The sequence below is a fragment of the Antedon bifida genome, chromosome 3 (assembly GCF_963402885.1).
Source record: "Antedon bifida chromosome 3, ecAntBifi1.1, whole genome shotgun sequence".
Classification (NCBI taxonomy): domain Eukaryota; kingdom Metazoa; phylum Echinodermata; class Crinoidea; order Comatulida; family Antedonidae; genus Antedon; species Antedon bifida.
The window spans coordinates 22,675,753-22,699,369 of record NC_136228.1 but is presented as its reverse complement, the minus strand read 5'-3'; the positions used below and the strand labels follow the sequence as shown (position 1 = coordinate 22,699,369).

Genomic DNA, 23,617 nt, shown 5'->3' with positions numbered 1-23,617 from the left:
GAACATTTATTACTGTGACTGTGGGTAGGCTCTACTGCTGGATATATAATCAAATAATATACAAATACAAACTTTATTACTAACAGTTGCTTGTCAACGTTTGTATTAATTAATAATTATAAAAAATATAAACGTCGTAGTGGTGTACTTTACTATTTCAATTGACTATAACAGGGACAGTTTTAAAAAAGTATTAAATCATAAATGTTTTACTGTGTTTAGTGGTATATTATTGATGGGCCTATAAAACATTTAAAACAATATTTCGTTACCGAGTGGATAAAGAATATTTAAAAATTGTTCTTCCCATCCTCTTCCCCATCCCTCAACTCTAATGTTATATACAAAACACAAAATGGGTTTGTTTAAATGAGTTCAAATAAAAAATTTGGACTCATTTTTAAGACAAATTTCTCATTCGGAAGTAGGCCTAATTCCCTGGGTGCTAATTTTAGTTGACTACATAAATCATCGTGTCTATTTATTCGTTTCTGTATTAACGACAATGTACTATAGTCCTGCGGTACATACATTTGAAATCGCCAGTTGTTTTTTACGCTGAAATTACTGTGTATCCATCTGTGGACACGACCTAGATGGTCAAAGTGACAAATTAAATTCTAGTTTGTAAATATCTTGTGTTGCAAACAAATTTAATGGTTTTTAAATGCAATAAAAAAATGGACAAAATTTCCAAATGAAAAACTGAATGAATTTTAAAATGAACATTTTATGTCATCTTTTAAATTTTACAGCATTTTTATGTATTTTATCCATTTCTTTCTTTACAAAGGCTTTTTCGCACCACGGCTTTAGCCAGCTATATCCCCAGAGGACTACTCATTCAGAAGCTATATTAAGCGGAAAGCTTATTATCTATGGCTGAAATTTTTTATATTTTGTAAACTCGATTAAGTGATAGGTCCAAGCTGCTTGACCCAAAAAACGTCTGGGAAAAGAGAGTCAGTGAGTGCTCACGGTTGAATGATTTTGGATTCTCGTCCTTTGATTGGTTGACTTGTGGCGAATCAACACAAAGTGAAGTGAAATAATTTATTGAAATTCTTTCTTACCATTTGCTGATCCCTCTAATTCATCCATAATCATGTCATCAAATCTATTAAAAAGAATAATAAATGTAAAGAACTGAGGTATATTAGTAAAAAAAAAATGTAATCCATTTAAATTACTTTTTTACAAGGATGATAAACTACTACAATGTAAATTAATGCCTAATGAATGTATGTCAAAAATAGTGCAATTTAGTTGTCACTAGCCGTTGCCCATTCAATATGGATGGGCACCATCTTATAATGATTTGAAGTTCGGCAATCAAAAAGATAATACAGTAATATAATACAATGCAGTTGGATAAGCATGAACATACATTAATTAACTATAATTATATCTGGAATGAATTTTCAAACTCAACTATCGATAATAAACTGTATTATGTTTTAGGATCAACAGCTATTCCTCTACCTAATGAAGTAGAGCAGATTTTTTATAGATTTTGTAAACTTTATGCCAAGAGAGCTTGGGAAAAAAGATCAGAAATTAAACATGTTCAATCTTTATATTAGATTAAGATCTGTATTACTGAACATCAGTTAATTTAAGTTTTAAATTGTTATTTTGTTGGAGACTTTAGTTAATGTTTATGTATTTTTTGTTTAGTTAAGTTTGTGAATTTGTAATTTTCAATAATTCTAAAAGCAAGCAATTTAAACACAATTGCAGAGTCATCGCAATAGTGCTCACTGTAAAATGAATGTTTGAACATGCAGTCAAAAAAAAACCAGAATCTTGTTAATATATTAGTTTTTAATATACTGTATCTTTCTTCTTGTTTTGTTTGTGTAAATATATAAAAATAATAGATGTTTATTATTGATTAATACTATTTTTTTTATGTTAGTTATTTTCCATCCTCATATTTTGGTATAGGACATACTGAATTTCATAGTCGGATGGTAAATTATATTTTGTAAAAGCTCTAATAAAGTATGTTGTTAATATAAGTTCTCACTGGAAAACAGCGAATTATACCCTTTTCACATCTGCGTAAATTGTTACAACTTGTAACCAGGTTTAAACTCCCGAAATATTACACGCTTTCATATAGCATATGCGAACCCTGAGAATCTCAAGGAATCAAGCATTGTCATTGCATAGTTGGACGTGCTATTTAATTATTAGTGTACTGTGATTAGTAAGTTAAATTCCAGGGCAACACACATACTAGTACAAACTTGGGACATCTCAGAAAAAAAGAACAAGCCTCTCGTCGGTGTGAAATCTCGGGAAATTTTCTAGAAAATTGTCTTCACACTACGCAAACCTGGTTAGAAGTTGTTACATTTGCAGACTTTATCATTGCATTACATTGTCTTCCCACCCATGACAGTCATGAGCAGCTGTGTCTCGCACAATTACTCTGAAACCATTTTGGAAGTTGTTGATCAAGATGTTTCATTACATGACTATAAATGATATTCCAGTGGTGGCGCCACCTAAAACCCACCATCGGGAAGGATTGACCATGTTTGTCGGGGAGAAAAATATGATATTCCCTAAATAAAACAATACCCTACTGAGTGTGTGAAATCAAGCATTTTCAACTTTAAAAGCGACTAAAACTACCCTCAAACTAATGTTTAATATCATCTGGGGCAGATTGTACTTTACGCGTGGAATACCAAATAAGGTAATGTTCATCATGCTTGTTCAATTCACAAGAATCTTTTAGTTTACCAACTGAAACTAGAACAAAAGTATGCTTTTATCTTTCTGTATTTTTATATGTTATAATTTTTCTTTACTTTTAAACTTGTAACTGGACCATTTTGGAAAGCAGTACTGCATTACTGAAAATGCAATCCAGTCAAAAGAAAGAATAATAAATAAATTAAATAAATCAACAGTACGTACATTTATACGTGAGAAAGTCTATTCTAGGCCTATATAAGAATAAAATCACCGTTATTATTTGATTTAACACTTAAAATGGACCTGAAATGGACTTTCGATTTTTAAGAAATTCACACATGTTATTTAAATGTATCAAATTAACACAAACCCATACAAATAAAAACAAAATGTATAGTATTTTGAGAAAAAACGAAATTTTAAGATACCTTGGTAAATTAGCGAAAATTACTCACGCCATTGCAATATTCTATTTCAACGGCCGTCGGGAGCATCTATATTCACGACGTCACATATACACACGACGATCGAGAGCGTGTATGCCGCCCGATAGTCCGTGAATGATCGACGGCCAGGAAAGATACGCGAAGCGCTGACACTAATACTAATTTATTCAATATATAATGTTGTTGAAATTTAGTGCCCTAAAATGTAATTTGTTCTAAAACCCGAATTTAGAAGGCCTAGGCCTACCTCCCAAACCTTTACTAGGCCTAGGCCCCAGCGCCCGGAGTCGATCCTCCACCCACCCATGCGAGGCTCCGTTTCATGTGCATCCAAAGCGATATCAACAACTTGCTGCTCATTGTCAAGCCAAAGTAAAATATGAATCAAATTCGTTTTCGAACTGCCTTATTCGTGACAAATAAATTACCATCTCATATTACTAATTTAATTCTGCTAAACTAAAAACTAAAGAAACTAACACATTTATTTTAGCAGTATAAATTACGAACGATATAAAAAATTCTATTTTTGAAAATACACGAACCGAAAAATATGGATACGCATCATTGCACACGGCGCTGTATCCTGGACAACGTTGCCAGGCTAACGTTGGTATTGCCAGAAAAAACCTGTCGATTTGGAGATTTTAAATCGTCATTTACTCGATAAATAACCGTTTATACGGTAATAATTTTATATAAAAAAATTCTAAATATGTTTCTGCAAAAGCACAAGCATTTTTTAGAAAATACTCCAAAGATTTCAAGAGTTATAGCCAAAAAACTGCAAATTGTCCATTGGAGGGATAGGAATATATTCGCAAAGTGACGTCACCCGCGAATTTTTTTGATTTTCAAATGGGGCTTTCCCCAAAAGGGCGAATTTATATTTTGTAACAATATACGTTCTAGCAACACATAATAGCCCCCAAAACGTCATTCTAAAATGAAAAAAATCGAAAATCCATTTCAGGTCCATTTTAAATTGGTTGTCTTTCATGATCAATTACGTAGAAGCAACAAAAAGAGAGTTTTAAGAACTTCAACTAAATCGGCTACTAAATCAGGCCAACATAAACTAAATCGAGACAGATTTTGATCGATTTTTTTAGTCCTTGAGGGGGAGGCTAAATCGCCGACTCTGTTGCTGGGTGTAGTTGTGGCTAGTAATAGTAGAGTATCTAAAACCTACGATACATTTTTTTCTCTCTTTCATATCTTTTAATTATCTTCTTTCTCTTCCCCGCCCCCTATCTATTTCCCCCCCCCCCCCTTTTTTTTAGAAGGGGTGGGGGCATTTCCCCCGTAGCACCCCACCCCTGGATCCACCCCTGGAAAAATGTTAATTTGATTTAAGTTTAGAGCGAATAATTTTCGCATGTATTTCCTACTTTTGTGCTGTTTCTCTATTTCAAGTAATAAAAGCATATAGTAACCAGATTGCGCCTCTCTTGTTGGAGTGAAAATGAGGAAGTTTACATGTTATAGCACCACCATCGCTAAGAGAAAAAAGCTAATGTGCACACGTAAGCAAGGATTTTTCATCTTGAGACATAATTTGCTGCCCTCTAGAGTTTAATTTTTCTGCTAAGACGGTTTGATAAATAACCTTAAGTTGTTTGCTTAAGCACTTCTTAAATATTTCAACCCTGGGGCGGATTGCAATATAAAGACCTAGGCTTACTTTAATCTAAGACCTAACACCACGAGAAAGTCTCAGTTAAGCCTAGCATTAAGATTATGTAAAATGTTAGGAGATTTTAACAAATACGGTAATTAAAAAAATTGGCAAAAATGTAATTTGATTAATGTAAATATTGGTTAGTATAGTAGGCATAAAATCACCAACATCACAATCACAACTAGGGCCTAGGCCTATGCCTATGCCTAGCCCTAGCGGTCTAGCTAGCTAGTAGTAGTAGGCCTTAGTAGTAGGCCTGGCCTAGCTTAGGCATAGGCTAGGCGGGTGCTGGTCAACCCGTACCCAAACCAACCCGTACCCATGCCAACTCGTACCCAACTTGGCTAACCCGTATCCAAATAATTGGTCAACTCGTACCCACTTTGGCTAACCTGTACCCAAACCGACCCGTACCCATGCCAACTCGTACCTAAATATTTGGCTTACTCGTACCTAAGTGTTTGGCTTACTCGTACCCATTATTTGGCTTACCCGTACCCATTTTTGGCTTACTCGTACCCATTATTTGGCCTACTCGTACCCAATTTGAATAATTAATTGTAATGATTTCATCGGCGCAAAACTAGTGGTATGCTTTTGCCGTATGAATATTTTTATATTTAAATTGTTTTTTTATTTTACAGGTCTCGGTGAAATGTGTGCTAATAAAAATGACCATTGATTTGATTGTAAACTTCGTTTAATTAGGCATATAATTGTTAACATTTATTTAATAGTATTATACAGTAGTTTTATAAACGTATATTTGATGTGTCTTTTTTATTTTCGTAAGAGAACATTAATTAATAAAAAATATTTTAACTGTTGTATAGTATTACAATTCTCAATTAAGCCCAGGTAAAGTAGGCCTACCAACAACGTATAATTGTTATACTTTTACAATTTTTCACCTAATTATCTTCCCTGATTAGATTCGATCAAGTAATTATTATTTCTATTGTATTGGTAATTTAAAATTGGTTGAATTAAGCAAATTGAATTTCTCGTAGATTTCGTGTTACGTGTTTTTGTTGACCGGGATTAACCTTTTATTATTTATTACGCATTTATAGGGCGTCAAAGAGACGACTCAGTCGTATGATCGTTTTCCATATATTGTATTTATTAATAATTCAGTGAAATGATCATATCGGGGATCATAATTATACACGTACTGTAAGGCCTGCAGGGCTATAGGGTAGAATTACTCGTAGATTTCGTGTTACGTGATTTTGCTGACCGGGATTAACCTTTTTATTATAAAAAAACGCGCATTTATAGGGCGTCAAAGAGACGACTCAGTAATGACGTATGATCGTTTTCCATATATTGTATTTATTAATAATTCAGTGAAATGATCATATACACTTACTGTAAGGCAATTAAACATTTTGGCAGATTTTCTTCTATAACATGCAGCTACGTGTTTTTGCTGACTAGGGATTCCTCTTTTATATTAAAAAAACGTATTTGTAGTGTGTCAAAAAATAGACAACGCAATGTGGCGTATGATCGTTTTCTATTTATTTTTTTTTCTTAAATAATTCAGTAAAATTATCTGTTTGTTTACAGCAATTAAACATTTTTGGTAGATGTTTCCTCAATAACAGCTAGGCCTAGCTACGTGTTTTTGCTGACGAGGGATTCCCTTTTAAGTAAGTAAGCCAAAATTTGGGTACGGGTTGGTGGGTACGAGTTGGCATGGGTACGGGTTGACCTGTATTCGGCTACCTAGGTCTCCTAGGCCTAGCTAGGCAGTCCTTGCTGGGTACTACTAGGCCTAGCCTAGGCTATACTAACGGTACTACTAGGCCTAGCCTAGCCTAAACTAGCCTAGGCTAGCTAGGCCTAGGCTAGCCTCTAGGCCCTAGACCTAGCGTAGGCTAGGCCTAGACCAATCAATGCTGTCTCCTCAATAACAATACTGTACCTGTACCTGTCTCCAGTATGTTACTTACCTTACCTAAAGCTCGGCCTACAATACAATGCCTGGGCTATTTATTAATTATTGTATTTAAAAATATCTCTAGCTGACACGCGACATATGACACTGGTCGTCCGCGTGTGAATGATATGCCCTGCTGCTGCTGCTGCCACCGCCTCTCCTCCTACAACGGCGCGCGCACGATCGTAAAATTAAATGTAAATAAACAAAGGAGGAACGCGTGTGTAGTACGCCTCTTTCTCACTACTGCGCCACCAGCGTAACTTCTGACCAATGAACAAAAGTTGTTTAGTAGATCAAACAAAGATTGTATAGCGCGCCGCTACAACAAGTACCCAAACTAAAGGCCCATTTACACTAGAGCGATAACGATCGATGATAAAAAGATAAATATGCATTTTTCATACCTTAAACAAAAGAAGTTTTCATCATAGAACTATCTAGGCCTATGTCATCTATGCTGCCTTTGATGAAAATAATATTTCCACCACGTCCAATCAAATGACGTCATTAGTAAGAGCAACAATATCGTTACAATTATTATGATCTTATGATTTTATTGTTTTTATTGATCATGTTGGATTTTCAAAAATATTATTTATAATATACATAATAATAATATAATAATAATACATGATTATCCTATAGTTCTAGAACGAAAACGGTTCTAATTTCTTTCGTTTTATCCAAGATGTAGGATGTTTATCTATTTATCGTCGATCGTTATTGCCCTAGTGTAAATTGGCCTTTAATCGTTACAAACTTATGTTTGCCTTTTCACAAACACATGTAGTTTACACATTATTTCTAGTATATAATGGGTCAGTTTGTTTGCATATCTGAAAAACAAAATAATGATGGCTTCTTGCCTTAATTAACATAATAAATATTAGTCAGCATACATTGCGTTACAAATGTCTGTATTGCGTCGAGTGTCAGTTATCTAAAAAATGTAGAAACTACAGGAAAACAATTATCTAACATTTTCTTGTTGAATGATATCCAAAATTTACCAAAATCGGACATTAAGAAGGGGGTTAATTAGCATAATTTCAAAACGGCTGCTTTTTACTATACCATTTTGAAGCACCTTAATGGTTAGGGTTAAGACTAAGTGCATTACGAGTAGATTAAATGTGATGTTAAACTTTTCAATTAGCATATTTAAATTACCATATGACGTACCTATGACATGAAATGTCACAATACTGCTCATAAGACATATCCTATAGGAAAAATGTAACAAACCGCAGGAAAACCACTTTCTTGACATTTTTTCTGTCGAAATTTGTCAATAAGTTTCCATATTTACAAAATCTCATTTATTCTTCAGAAAACTTATGAAGATGAACTTTTATCGGCAACAGATTTATACTCACAACATGGTACATTAGCACATGTTGTGTTTCCTACAACTTCATCTTATTAACATTGGTAAAGGATAATTTTTAAAATATTATATTGAGGCCATTTAATTATGTGGTTCAGGTTATTCAAACCCATCCTACAACTCATCTCAATTTCCCAACTGGAACTCTTTATGGCACCATAGGCCTTAATGTTTATCTTTCAAATACATTTTCCAAGATTCAATGAGCATAACAACAAGGACATTCAATAATGTGTCAGTTAAAGATATACTTTTTAACACATCAACGGAATTCAAAAGGAGTAATTTTCAAACTTGCCACTACTAATTACAGTATTTAAACTTCCTTGACAGAAAATGTCAAGAAAATGGAATAGAAACTTTGAATGCATATGGAGATTAAATTAATTTACACAGATGCAAGCAAATATAAATGAGATTGCAGTTATAAAAGGATGCAGTTGCAGAAAATTAACTGGAATGTTCTAGTGCATGTTGTGTGAAGGGTGGCCGAAACATAACTTCTGATACCCAGTTGATGATCTTAACCTGGATGTGTTAAAATGTTCTACTATTTTCATTACATTTAAAACATATTTTTCTGTGGTTTATATATTTTCCCCTTATAATACAGGTAATGCCAATTGAGCATTATTGTGACATAATATGAGGTCATAGGTACGCTATATAGTAATTTAAATAAGAAAGTTTAATATCACATTTATATCTACTCGTAATGCACAGTTAAGTAGATACGTCGAATTTTGAGTCGACATAGCGTTTATCAACATGTGTCTCACTAGAAGCGAGTTTTATAGAATTGGACAACTGAACTTAGCAGTTCCCACCAAAGATGTTTTTATGAGAATCAATGAGCTTGGAATAGCATCAACCAAGCCCCGCGGATGTCGTGCCGGAAAAAGAAAACAGAGAGAAATAAAGGTTAGAATTACACCACGTAGAACTAGAAACGGGGAACACCGATCGTCGAAAAGTCAATGTAGAACGATTAAGCAAGATAATCTAGTTGAACTCTCTAATGGGAAATGGACTCTTCCCTCTTTATTTATGACAAATGCTCGATCTCTAAATAATAAAATGGATGAACTGGCTACACGCGTTAGGAAATCTAAACCTGTCGTGATTGCAATTACTGAGACTCACTTAAATCCCGCGTTTCCTGACAAGTTGATAGAGTTAGAGGGATACTCGATGGTGCGACGTGATAGGCAAAATCGCAGCGGTGGAGGTATCATCATGTATGTTCGTGAAGACCTATCTTATCGAGTTTGGTCTGAACTTAATAACGAATCACTGGAAAGTGTGTGGATAACAACCCGGCCAAAACGTTTGCCGCGACAATATTCGAACATCTCCTACGGCCTTATCTATCACCCGGAGAGTTCTGTAAATAATGATTGGGAAATGGCGTCTCACATTACACAGAGTTTAGATTATATTTGTAGTAAACATCCGGAATCAGGAATAATCGTCACAGGAGACTTCAACCGAATGAGAGACAACCTTATTGTTAAGTATCCCTTAAAACAGATCGTTAAAGTATCAACTAGAGATCGCGCATCACTTGATTTAATATAATACTAATATGAGCGATGTTTTTAATGCACCTACTACTAAAGAATCACCTTTAGGACTGTCTGATCACAACGTCATCGTATGCACCCCAATCGTAGGAACATTTAAATCGCCTAACGTCTTCGCTTACCATACAAAACGTAGCTGTAAACCGGGTGCCAAGGAAAACTTCGAACGCGACATTAATAACATTAGATGGCAAGATCTATATCGAATGGATGGATGCTGTAACCAGTTTGAACTGTATCATAAGAACATTTCTGAACTCTTAAATTTACACTTCCCCCAAGTAACGATTAAAAGACTTCTTAAAGATAAGCCATGGGTAAATAATGCGTTTAAAGGTATCGTTTCTAGACGGCAAGCAGCTTTTGCAATTGACCCCATGTCTGCCGAATATAAGAAACTTAGAAACTTATCTAACCGAATGGCTAAATCTTTGAGAGGTGATTTTTATCGTAATAGTATTGCCCAGTTATTCTCGTCCGATTCTAAATCTTGGTGGAGGGGTATTAAACAATTTCTTAATCTCGGAAAGGGTACTAAGTACTTTAAAACTATGGCTAATGAATTATGTAACGGGAACGTATACGATCTTACCACGAAAATTCGTGGTTTTTTCCAGTCCCTGACTTCTGAGTTCAAACCTCTTGAACCAAAAACCAATGATTGTAACACTGTAGTACCACCCCATTTAATTATCAAGCCCGAGACAATTGAGTCTAAGCTTAAACTTGTGAAATGTAATAAAGTCCCAGGCCCGGACGGAATCCCTCCGTGGGTACTACGTGATTTTGCCAATGTCCTTTCCAAGCCAATAAGTGCAATAGTTAACTCCAGTTTAAGGGAAGGGGTTCTCCCCATGCTTTGGAAGTCAGCCGATATAATCCCCATTCCAAAGGTTAACCCACACCTAAGGTTCTTGAGAATGACTTGCGTCCTATTTCGCTGACTTCCACCACCATGAAAGTTATTGAAGGGATCGTAGGGGAAATGATTTGGGTCCAAATTAAAGATAAAATCAAGTTGAATCAATTTGGTTGCTCTAAGGGTGTGTCTACCACTGACGCTCTTATACATTTGTTAACCGAATGCTTTAATGCTACTGACCAAGGAGATGAAATGAGATTATTATTGCTTGATTTCAAAAAGGCTTATGATTTAATTGACCATAATATATTAATTGATAAGTTGTATAATTTAGGGGTCGAAGACCATCTAATCTCTTGGATCTATGCTTTTCTATGTGATAGAAAACAACGTGTTAAACTAGGCGATGAATTGTCCCCTTGGACAGTCGTTAAGGGTGGTATCCCCCAAGGATCCTGGTTGGGGCCCATGTTGTTTATCATCTTTGTCGACGATCTTCTGGATGGGGTGCCGTGCATGAAATACATGGACGACACCTCCATCCATGAACGCGTCGGCAATGATGGGGCAACTGTACTTCAAACCACTCTTGACGAAACTGTCCAGTGGGCTAAGGATAACAATATGTACCTTAATATTAAGAAAACGAAAGAGATGAGAATTAGTTGTAAAAGGTCAAAGACTGCTTTTGAGCCACTCCATGTTGGAGATTGTAATCTGGAACGTGTTGACGAATTTAAACTTCTTGGTGTAATTATTTCTCATAATTTGTCATGGCAACCTCATATTGATCAAATGATTAGTAAATGTAATTCTAGAATGTACTTTCTCAAACAGGTGCGGAGGGCAGGCCTGGATGCCCCCGCACTTGTCCAATTTTATACTAGTATCATTAGACCAATATTAGAATATGCGGCCCCAGTTTGGGGATCAAATATTACGAAGCAACAGAATCAACAACTTGAACAAATTCAGAGAAGGGCCTTTAAATGTATTTTTCCGCATGCTACTTATTCCGATGCCCGCAGCTTCCTTGGTTTTTCTACCTTAGAAGACCGCCGTGTTCGACTGTGCAAGGATTTTTTTGTTAAAATCAAAAACCCCAGTCACAGATTGAATCATTTGTTACCGGAGGCTCCTTCTGCTGCTTATAATCTATCTAATCTAGAGTTAAAACTAACCGTTCAAAAACGTTTATTATTAATCACGGATTATTCAAAAAATGGTAAACATTTTGTGTTATGTTTCCGCGACCTTCCGTACCTTTGTGTGTAAATATTATTGAAAATTTTTGAAGTTTTAAACATTTTTTAAATTTGTAAACATTTTTAATACTTTTAAATTTTTATCCTGCAGGCCTATGTCTTTAACAATTTGTATTTTATATTTATTGTTTTTATAATAAGTGATTTTTAATTGTAATTTTGTTTTTTGATTGTATGTTCTACATTTCTGAATGTCTTTTATATTTGTATATTGCATTTTATTTTTCTGAGTGAAACGCTTTTGTTAAACTTCAATCTTTCGTTTGATTGCAATAAAGTTCTATTCGTATTCGTATTCGTATTCGTACGTAGCTTCAAAATGGTATAGAAAATAGTGGCCATTTTGAATTTATGCTAATTAACCCACTTCCTGCTGTCCGATTGAACTTTGGAAATGATGTTCATTTCAACAAAACAAATGTTAGGAAACTTGTTTTCTAGATGTTTCTAAATTTTTCGCATAAGATAATGTCATTTAAGCAGTTAAAATATAATATATATGACGTCACAACAACCATATGACGTCATAAGTACGTCATATGGTAATTTAAATATGCCAATTAGAATTTTCAATATCACATTTATTCATTCATCTTTTTATTTCGGAATACCATGATGACATAATATATCCATAGTACAAAAAATCTTAATCTAAGAACTCATATAGTACAAAAACAAATATACTATTATAATATATATATATTATCTATCTATCTTGCACTGAAAAAGAACATTAATTCGAAACCGTCCGGTGATATACTGAAATTTAATTAATTAATTTGAAACGATAAGATGAGGAAATCTGTGAGAATCGATCAAGATTCGAACCCGGACCTTCTGCTTGATATGCAGATGTCTCAACCACTAGGGCTTTTATGGTATTGTTCAAACTCAATTGGATAGCGACTCTTTAACATTCTCGGCGTGGTACGGCGGAACAGCTGCATTAGTCCCTAAATTGTACGCACGCGCACCAGAGATCTCTGGTGCGCGTTAACATGTTGATGCAACAACTCAATTAGACAGTTATTACGTATTAAAATCTGTTTTTTAAAATATTTGTGACTGGGACAGTCACAAATAATTTGAATTGAAATTGCATAAGGAACTAGTAATCAACTTCACCGACATGATAATTTTCTTTCTTTTAATTCTCGTTTTTTATATAATTTTTTTTATTTGGTCACTATGCTTGACACTTTTCCAAAGAAGAAGGTATTGTGACTGAAAAGGAGGACAGTTTGCATCAGTGTACTGCTGTTTACGTTCATTAATTTTGGACTTTGACAGCTAGTCCCTGTCAATTCCGATCAATTATTTTTATTGACAGGCTTGCCCAAGTGTTTCACAGGTGTGCTACCCGCTATGACGTCATCCAGCTGCGGCGTTCAAAGTCCTATCTTGGGTAGCCAGATGGAATTAACTAATGACATAGACGTGCCATCAACTAGTACCAACGACCTACTGTCTTCCGTAAGTGCCACCAGGTGATGTTTTGGTTAATGAATTGTTGTGCTTTCTCGTTAATAACATGGGTTTCATGCCATTTTTTGCAATTTTTAAAATTGTTCCAAGAGCGCCAATTACGATTGGAACCACTTTCTAACTTTTGCTCTGTAGATTCTCTTGATTTAAAAAGCCAGTTCTTAGTATTTTTCTACCTTTTCTATCTCTCTGTTTATGATGTTTTGGTCCGCTGGCACAACTATGTCAACCAATGTCCATTCATATGTGGGCCTACATTTCTTTACAATAGTAATATCAGGTCGATTGTGTTTTAATTTCTTATCTATGTAAACTGAAATGTCCCAAGTAATTCGAATGTTTTTATTCTCTGTGACTGCTAATGGCTGATGGTCATACCATTTGTCAGTACATTCGATTCCGTATTTTCTGCAAATCTCCCAGTGTACCCGCAATGCCACCTTGTCATGACGCTTTCTATACTCTCTCTGGGGGAGCATCTTGCATCCACTGATAATATGTCTTACAGTTTCAGTAAAGTCTACATACAATCTACATAACGGTGTTTCTGAAGTCTTATCTATACTGTATTTTATCGCATTCGTTCTTAAGGCTTGTTCTTGAGCAGCTAGTATCAAACCTTCTGTCTCCTTCTTCAAAAAACATTCCTAAGCCATCTCCAAGAATCTTCTCCTGATACAGCTGCTATTTGTCGCACAAACTCTCCATGTAGGGCTTTCTCTTTCCAGCCCTTGGATTTCTCATCTTTCCACCTCTTCTGATAATCTATGAGATTCTCTTTTTCATCTTCTCCTTTAAAGCAAATTGCAGCATCCACTCTGTAGTATTTTTTAGGTAGCCATGCAATAACTTACTCTCTTTCCTTACACAGTCCTCAATGCTGATCATCCATCTTCCTCCTTCCTTCCTCGGTAAATATAGTCTCATGACATTACTTCTGATATGCATACTTCCGTTCATTGCCATAACTTTTCTAGTTTGTCTGTCGATCTTGCCCAGCTCTTCCAAAGACCAATCAATTATCCCCGCACTGCAGCGTAACACACTAACAGCACATGCGTTGATGCCACTTATCATATTTCCCCCATTTAGTTTAGATTTTCGTAGTTTTGTAACTCTCTTTATATACTCAGCTGTGATCTTGCCTTTCATCTTAGCATTCAGAATCTTATCCAGCTGCAATATACCAAGGTATTTGTAGCCGTTTCCAACCTCTCTGATATGTTCATCATCTAACAAATCTAACCCATTACAGCCAACCTGTCTACCTCTCTCTTCATTTCTAGAACCGCACACTTGTCAAGACCAAACGGCATTCTAATATCTTGTGAAAATACCCTTATTATCATTATCATTATTCAAGAAAATGAAATGCTGTCAGTAGGGAATGAAATACCAGCCAAGTTGTGAACCCATCGTATGCTGTAAATGGCAGTATTTATGGCGAAACTGATGATGCAGACGACTTTAGGTGTTCAATATATAAAGCTAATTTAGTAGATTTAACGGAAACAAGAACAAGGCCATATACATGGCTGCAGTCGCGTGCTGAAGCTAGTTTTTACCGACCAACCGACCGAGACCAGACCTGAAACACTCATTGGTGCAGATGTTAATATCAGCAAACTCACTCCAAACCCCACTGCTGAAAACGTCTGAAACGAAAAGGGAAACCGAACCAGTAAATTAGGTTAAAGAGCAGATACAAAACTAGTCTTAATTTTTCCTTCAGAAACGGTGAGAGGATTGACCACGAAGGGTGGGGAATCATGTTCATTAATGCTACTGACGCTTAACAACTACAAACTCGGGATGATGATTCAAACTAGAACGATTATTTTTAAGAAAAGCTGTGGGTGGAAGACATGTAAACGGAATAACGTAACCTTTATTTAGAATATCAATCACAAACAAATGTGGATTACGGTGTTCTAACCAAAAATCTCTACCTGTGACTCCGGAAAATTCCGAGTCTAAACTAGTTTTTATAGTCGTTAGGCCTAATTATTGTTAAAACTATCATGCATACTTATCTCGTGCTTAGTGCTTGTTTCCTCCCAGTTTTATTTGCTGCGAACTGCCTGTCCGTTAAGGGCATTGGAACTGGATATGGCCAATTTGGCCGAATCCCCAGCAAACCTGGTAGCTGCAGATAGCACGGGTTGCTGTTGGTGCCTGAAACTGCAATCATGGGAAAGCTGCCGTTGAACTTGAAGTGACGGATTGAAAACGAAAATTACCACGTTCTCTGCTACCGGTAGGGCACATTATTATGTTTGCGCTCCCGCTTTCGCCGTTTAAATTCCGCTTGTCCGCCAACGCTTGTCATGATCGGAATCGCTAGCAAGCTCGTCAGACACGTAGGCCTGTATGCTATTCCAACCATGCTTTTCGGCAATTGTAACGATCTTTTGGCGCTTATCAATAATTGTGAGCATCTCCCTCTCTTTTTCAATCTGGTCGTTGTCGATGTTAGACACGGCCTCCTCTATCTTCTCCTTTAATTCTTCGTTGTGCAAGAATTGGTGTTAATTAATATAATGAATAGGTAAATGCGAGCTTGGTGTAAAGAACTAGTCTTAACAGTGTGGCGTGGTGACCGCGAATTACTAACAATATAGTCTGGGCTCCAGACGGAGTTTTGTAAAAATATAAATATTTTTGCACATATGGCGTTTCATACGTGTATTACTTGTGTATTTTCAGACAAAAATCGTGGTCGAAATAAAAACAAATAAATAAAAAAAAAAGACAATAAATACAGACTTGGGGCAAGTCTACTAACAATACTGCCTTCCCCATACACCTGCGCAAACTCATTTGCATATAACAACACACGGTATACCAAACCGTGTTGTACAACTACAATATGGGATATAAATTCTCTTCTAAACAACGAAGGCGGAAGAGAATTACTAATTTTCTTTCGATAAGATATTGAGGTAATCCAAATGTATGTTCAAAGGTCAAAATAGGCATTTCCGGTAATTTTTTGTTGAACTTTTTCATTAGAGTGAATATAGAGTCTGCTGAGTATTTTGACACAAAAAATGTTTACTTAGGGCCTACACCTACTGGTTGTCAACATACGATAATTGTTAAGATGGCAGCCATTTTGAAAAATGACCCTATCGGGTTGTGCAAGACGGGGGAAAGTAGACAACATCAGGGACCTATCCTGAAAAAATTCAGCTTTAGCAAATTTATTTCTACCTCAAAGTTTAAAACTCCTGGACTATAAACAGAGATGCCATTTGGATCCGACGACGAGGAACCCGAACCATCAAACTAATATACATGTATTAAGTAACATCAAAACAGTTCAAGACATGTACCAGATTGAAATCCCTTCACCATGCCCTCAACAAACACTGCATGTAGGCAAAGTAATTGTACCTGGTCATTTTGCTAACACCTTCATCTTTTAATTATTGTGCAGCGGCACAACATCTATAAATGTACAGGTAGCCTCTTTCAGACGCAACACATGGCATCTATCTCTAGTTCCGAAAACCTCTGGGTGTATATTATTATGGAAGTGATCAAAACTTGATAGTTACTTTAACGGCGAAAAATAATATTTTACCAAGTATGAAAACAAAATCAAACTAGAATTTAATTCGTCACTTTGACGAATTATAGGTGATCATTTTTATAATTTTATTGACATTAATATTTTTTAAACATGCACGTACGTTAACATATTAACCTATTATACGCTTATAGTGCTGAGTTGTGCCTATTATATGCCATATACATTATGTACAGTATATACTGTATATCTATATACAGTGTAGCATAGGTGAAATTACGGGACACACATCATGTTCTAATTTTTTGGTATGATGGAATTATCAACCTTCAATTCTGAAGAGCTGTAAGATATTCAAATTTACGGCGAAGGTGAAATTACAATTATACGACCTATGTTATTCAAGTTTTTACGCGTGATGACGTCATCATAATGAAAATGGTGGCATCTCATGATAAAGATAATTAATATAGCAAGCACATACTGAAAATTGAGTAAAAATCGGGCTCAAATAACGGAGATACGCACTATTGGATGTGTTAACATAAAAAAAAGATAAAAAATTCTAATTTTTAAATTGAAGTGGCCATTTGATGACGTCACAACATTGTGTACGTCAAATGTGTGAATGAATTCATATCTACAACTCAATGGCTTCCAGAATAAATAAAAAAAATTAGGGGTCATCGTGCATTCTGAAAAATTAGGCCTATTTTCATTTTAAAAATGCCTTATTTTTTACCATTTTCAGCACTTTTGTGCAATAAATTTGCGCATTTTGTAATTTTTAACATGCACGTATAGCGTTATTTTAAGTCGGAATTAACTCAAAATCGGTGAATGTACTAAGGATTTTGAGTAGAATGCGATTTGCACAAAAAGTTCGCATTTTTACGCTTTTTAAATATTGCGTTTTTGCGCAGTAATTTTTTGAAACACGCAAATGACCCAATTCATGCTCTAAATTGATCAAAACTTAATTTTGAGCTTTTTAAATTTTTAACGCGCAACTCTACGTGCGCGTGCGTTTTATTGGCTAATATTTTTACCCTTTACCTGAAGTTTACGTATAGTGAATTTCATTAATGTGACAATGAATTATGGAGATATGATTGATAATGTGATTTTACAAAATGGCGTATAAATGACGTCACGGATGAGTGATCACGCTGATTAGGATTAAGTTATATTATTTGAAAGATATTGTGAAATTTTGGTAATCATTGACATTAAACTTTTTGAGATAATTGTTACACAAAATAGTGCCCAGAAACAATAACAATAAAGATTTGATACAATAACAATAGGTGATCATTTTATTCTAAATGATCACCTAATAAAAAACAATGGAACATACCTAAAGATTGGGATGATTTTAGTAATTCAGTTAAAAATGAATTTATCCACTAGGACCCTAATCTATTAAATGCTAATGATGCTTGGTTGGAGTGGAAATAGAAAGTAACTTTAACTAAAAGTAAAAACAGCCAATCAAAAAGGTATGGTTTGATAAGGAATCAAAACAAGCAATAAATCAGCGAAGAAGATTTTGACATTAAAGACCCCTTCCCTGCAAATTTGGACGTTTTTTGGAAAATAATACATATACACCCTGTATATCACTTTAAAAACATTAAACCATGTCATTCCTTGTCTTAAATGTACGTTTTATGGTAAATTATGATAAAAAGTGAGAAACAATGCACTACCTAAGTAGTGTAATATAATGTTGTTATGAGGTACTTTGTAAGGAAGACTCTTTACTCGCTTTGCTGTCGTAACATATATTATTTATTCAGAATATACTTGATACAATAATTGAATAACTAACTGACTAAGGAACAGAGGATTAGTGATGCTGGCTGTAAGGTGTGTGTTCCGTGAGGTGGCTGTGAGGTGTCTGTAAGGTGTGTCTGGGCTCTTCTGAAACTTGGGAGTATATTGGCTTCGGTTCATTTACATATGTCACTACGTAATCTGTGAGGGTAACGATTGGTTCTAAGTTGGTCCAGGGGTGTTTAAGTGGGAGTGATTAACGGTATAATAAGGTATTTCAATGATGAATAACACTGTCAAATCTGTACTTAAATAGTGTCAATCTCTCCTGGTTTAACGATGGGATAGGTCAAATGTTAAACTAAGTGTTTTCTTTAGGGATTCTTATTATAAACTAAATGGTCTTTTAAAACATCTGGACAAACTCTCCTCTGGACTTTCTGGGTCAAGTTTGTGAACTTATTGAATTCTGATACAAAGGTTGATTTCTCAATTATAAGTGAATATCGTTACATTACATCCCTCTGTTTCCCTGTTTTTTTTTTCTAATCTATTTAAAATATAAAAATGGTTATAATAGTGGCATGCAAAATTAAAGTTATATAAAAGAAAAAAAACATGATTATACATATAAGCAAAAATTGAGTTAGCCAAAACCATTGACTCTGAAGTGTAACCTTATCACTTTCACTCTCTCTCTTCTCTCTCTTAAAAAAAAATGAAATTAAAAATGATTTTGGTATAAAATTTCCGGAATTTATAAAAAAAATTGGAAAAAAAAATGTATAAAAAACAAAAGTGTTCTTCAAGATCGACGTAATTGTGGGTCCGTTGCTTTGGAGGCATGCTACACTCAGATTACCGAAATAAAGACATCACAACGGTTGGGTTTCCCTAAAGAACATCGGTCAAGAAGGCAACTCTTGTTAATTATGCACTCTAATCTATAATAACGGTATTCGCGTAAATCAAACAAAATCGGTCAAAATAAAAATACAAAACTTAAAAATGGTATGTTACATTGAACATACATCAAATCGTGCGACAACTTATCGCATTCTAATGGCCTTCGAACATAAATCAATCAAATTAAAACATAAAACTGAAGAAAACTGTGGCTGATCAGCCTAAAATCAATAATTGACTCAAAATATCGAACTTAATCACTTAAAACTTTAAAAGAAACAAATGTGTGTCCCGTTGACACAAACTTATCCACAATATATCGTTATCATCACAACTTTATCACAAATTTATCGATTTAAGCATTTATATTTACAGGTAATTACGATTTCAATCGGTCGACAAATTCGACTTTTGTACTCAATGTAAAAAATACAATTAAAAGTACTAAGAAAATCTCCTGTTCTTGTATATAAATTAATTAATTAATGCTTGAGATTAACGACTCAAAGGTTAAACAAAATATTTGTTACAAAATGATTGTCGTTCTTTTCAATATCTCAATATATCGATCATCAAAATTCAAAATTAATCATTATCAAACTCGTTACAAATCAATACTTAATCATAAATTCAATTCTCCTTTTAACTGAAATCACATCATTACTAAACAAATCAAATCAAATACGTAGACTATGCTATCATTAATTTAGCAAATGTCGTAATAAAAAAATTCTCGCAAAAAATTAAATCAGTAACTTGTTGCATTATACAAACGTTTTATGAATCGTTTTGGTGATCCACTAATCGGTATCTGTTTATCATTAATAATCTCTTTAATCAATTTATCTGTATCGTTATATCTGTCGATATTCCACCAAAATTTTCGAACATTAGATTCGTGTTTTGTTTTATCGGTGTTACATTTGGCTGAAGTCGGTTTAGAATACGAAACTAAAACTTGGAAATGTCCTGCTTTAAATCTACCTCGGTTTAATGTCATATTTGAATCATTAGGTGCTGTCATAATTAAATTAGTTTGTTCCTTAATTTGTTCTTCTTTCATTTGGAATGGGGCTGCTAATCCCATGTTGTTCTCTACACAGTCAATGTAAGGTTGCAAGTTAAGGGGTTCTACTTTAGTTGGATGTGTAAGGGTATCTGATTGCAATTGGGTGGGTGTCCTATCATGTTCGTCGACAAATTCAACATTGGTTTCGTCATTTACTACATTAATGGTATTCTGAATTTTCTCGTTATTATCAGTGGGTTCATTCAACAATTGCTTAAGTTTTTGGAGATGTGTAAAATTTTTGCGTTCTTTAGGCGTTCTCATAAAACAAGGTTTCAGTCTGTTATAATTGAATACGTCGCGAAGTATTTCTCCTTTAATCGTTGCTAGGATGTAGTGTGTTCTGTCTAGTACTTCATGAATTACTAATGGTCCAACCCATTCTGCGGCGATTTTCTTTGAATTTGCCGTTAGTGAGGATGATGTTGGCTTGTATAGATATACGAGTTGTCCTACCGAGTAAATTGGACTTTTCTCTAAGCGTTGGGAAATTTTCGAGTTTTGGACGTTTTGTTGTGTTCGCTGTAATTGTAGCATTGTCTGTGAAATGTTTTGAAATTTCTTCTTGAGGTGTTCAAAGTATTCTTCATAGGAATGAGACAATCCTGAAACGGGGTTAAATGCTAATGAGGTCAAACTTGGAGGTTGGCGGCCAAAAACTAATTCGTAAGGGGAGTGGTTTCCTAGATGTGGGGATGAAAACGAGTTATAAGCATAACATGTTGTTGATACAAATCTAACCCAATCTGTTCCGAATTGGTTAAGGTTGACCTTTAACAGGTCCGATACGGTGCGGATATGACGTTCAACTTGTAAACTACCGTGATTATGGACGCTGATGATTTTCCTATCAATGTTAAGGGTGTTACATAAGAGTGTTAATAATTTTCCTGTAAGGGAGGTTGCTGCATCTGAAATAAGACGAGATGGGGGTCCAAAAATACTGATTACCTTTTGAATTAGTGCTTCACAAATTGTTTCGGCATCAATGGATTTCAAAGGTACACAAATCAAAAATCTAGTAATTTCATCACATACTACCATAATATGTTTAAAACCTGAAGGTGATGTTGGCATACTCTTGAAATCTAGACTAAGTGTATGAAAAGGACGGTAAGTTGCTGGTATTCGATCGTGTAAAGGACGTAATTTATCGGTTTTGGGACGAAATTGTTGACATCTAAGACACGCTTGAGTATAATTGTTGACTTTCTCGAACATAAGGGGCATGTAAAATAATTTCCTAATAGTGAGGTAAGTACGCATCGTACCTTGGTGGCTACTTAACAAATTGTCGTGATACTGAGAAATAATAGTCTCGGCTAAGTTTTCAGGAACAGCTAATTGCAATACAAATTCTCCACCTTTATCTTGGAAAAATAAACGGAATAGTAAACCGTTGCACAATATGTACTGTTCTGACTTATTCTGAACTGCACGAGCTGCTTTCTTATCAGCTGGAAGGATATCATGAGCTAAATAATCGTAAACTGGCTTAAAAAATGGTGAAGTTTCTTGTTCAACACGTAATTGTTTAACATCTACTGGGAGGTTATAATCTCTAATTATCTTTCTTTGAATAACATCCATTAATCTATCTAAGTCTTGTTGTTTTGGGATGTGTGCTGATTTAAATTCAGTTATGTTGGGTACTAGTGGTTTGGGCGATGTATACAATTCAACTGGTACATTTCGATGTGTAGTATCTTTGCTTTGCTTATTATTATTTTTGTCTACTAGTCTTTCCTCTGGAGGTTGTCGAATGTTTACATTACGTATTGGGGGTGGCGTTACGATAGGTGGTGATCGATTTGCGTTTGTTTGTTGTCTCGTGATTATCTGTGGTGTAGCGGTAGGTTGTGGTGTAGGTCGCGTGTTTGTTGTCACTGGATTTTGATTAATGACAGGCGTTTGTACTGGTTTGCATTTATGTAGGTCAGGTATATTTATTCCCATTTTCTTAGCGTAAGACCTTGTTACTGGTCTGCTACTAGTAGATGTGTTTGTAGTCGGGTTAAGAGATTCAGTCTCTGTAATATTAAATGCAATGGGTACAACTTGATCAATTTCGGAATCGTCGTCACGAGGGGCTCGGGAGAGAAAATCTGCTAAAACTAATTCAGTTCCTTTCTTATAACCAATTTGGAAAATGTATCCGGATAATCGTAGTATTAGTTTCTGTAAACGGGGTGTACATGGCTGATCTTTTGAATTCCAAATTTGTACAATTGCTGAGTGGTCTACGAATGCATCAAATTCGCAACCCTTTAGTAAGTGTCGAAATGCTGAAACATTAATGTAAAGTCCGAATAACTCTAATTCTGTGACGCTATATCGTTGACAGGCTTGTGGTAAGATTTTGGAATAATAACCTATTATGTGTTCTTTGCCGTTTACTGTTTGTGTTAAATATGAACCTGTTGCGGTTCTTGAAGTGTCGCTATATAGCGTAAATCTACCTTCTTTTCTAGGCATTTGAAGAGTAGGTGGTTTAACCATTAATTGTTTAATTTCGTCAAATGCTTTCTGGTGTTCAGTAGACCAAACAAATTTTCGGCGTTTACTTGCGAGTGTATGTAACGGACGTAAAATTGATTGTATTTGAGGGAAAAAATGGGATACATAATTTACTGCACCAATAAATCGTTTAGTTTCTTTATGGGTTCGTGGGACTGGCAAATTTCGGATAGCTGCACACCTGTTGCCTAATGGTGTGATACATGCGTGTCCTGAAGAATTAATCAGGATGGTGTGTCCCATATATTGCACTTTATTCTTAAATAACTTACATTTCTTTGGACAAATTCTAAAACCATTTGATTGTAGGGCTTGTAAAACGGAAACTCGCACTCCTCAATCAAGGTTACAAATCAAAAAATCAAAATGGCTTTGACTTACCCCAATGCTTCGGATCCAATTAAAACGAATGCAAAAAAGTGTTCAACAATGTTCAAATGTTCAAACAACG

At 35.1% G+C, this 23,617-nt stretch overlaps 2 protein-coding genes across 2 annotated transcripts in view; one reads left to right on the top strand and one right to left on the bottom strand.

Moving 5' to 3' along the window:
- Positions 1-6,896, bottom strand: part of LOC144838020 (uncharacterized) — a 147,293-nt gene extending 140,397 nt beyond the window's left edge. The window contains exons 1-2 of the mRNA XM_078693357.1: positions 6,800-6,896; positions 1,074-1,117 (exon numbers count right to left, since the gene is read on the bottom strand). Of these exons, the coding sequence (XP_078549483.1) occupies positions 1,074-1,107 (34 nt within the window). The 5' untranslated portion in view covers positions 1,108-1,117; positions 6,800-6,896. The remainder of the gene's footprint in view (positions 1-1,073; positions 1,118-6,799) is intronic.
- A 2,860-nt stretch (positions 6,897-9,756) lies between these two features.
- On the top strand, positions 9,757-11,986 carry LOC144838295 (uncharacterized). Its single transcript, XM_078693636.1, has 3 exons — positions 9,757-10,664; positions 11,000-11,607; positions 11,973-11,986. The coding sequence occupies exons 1-3, from the start codon at positions 9,757-9,759 to the stop codon at positions 11,984-11,986; spliced, it is 1,530 nt and encodes a 509-aa protein (XP_078549762.1).
- Positions 11,987-23,617: the final 11,631 nt, after the last annotated feature.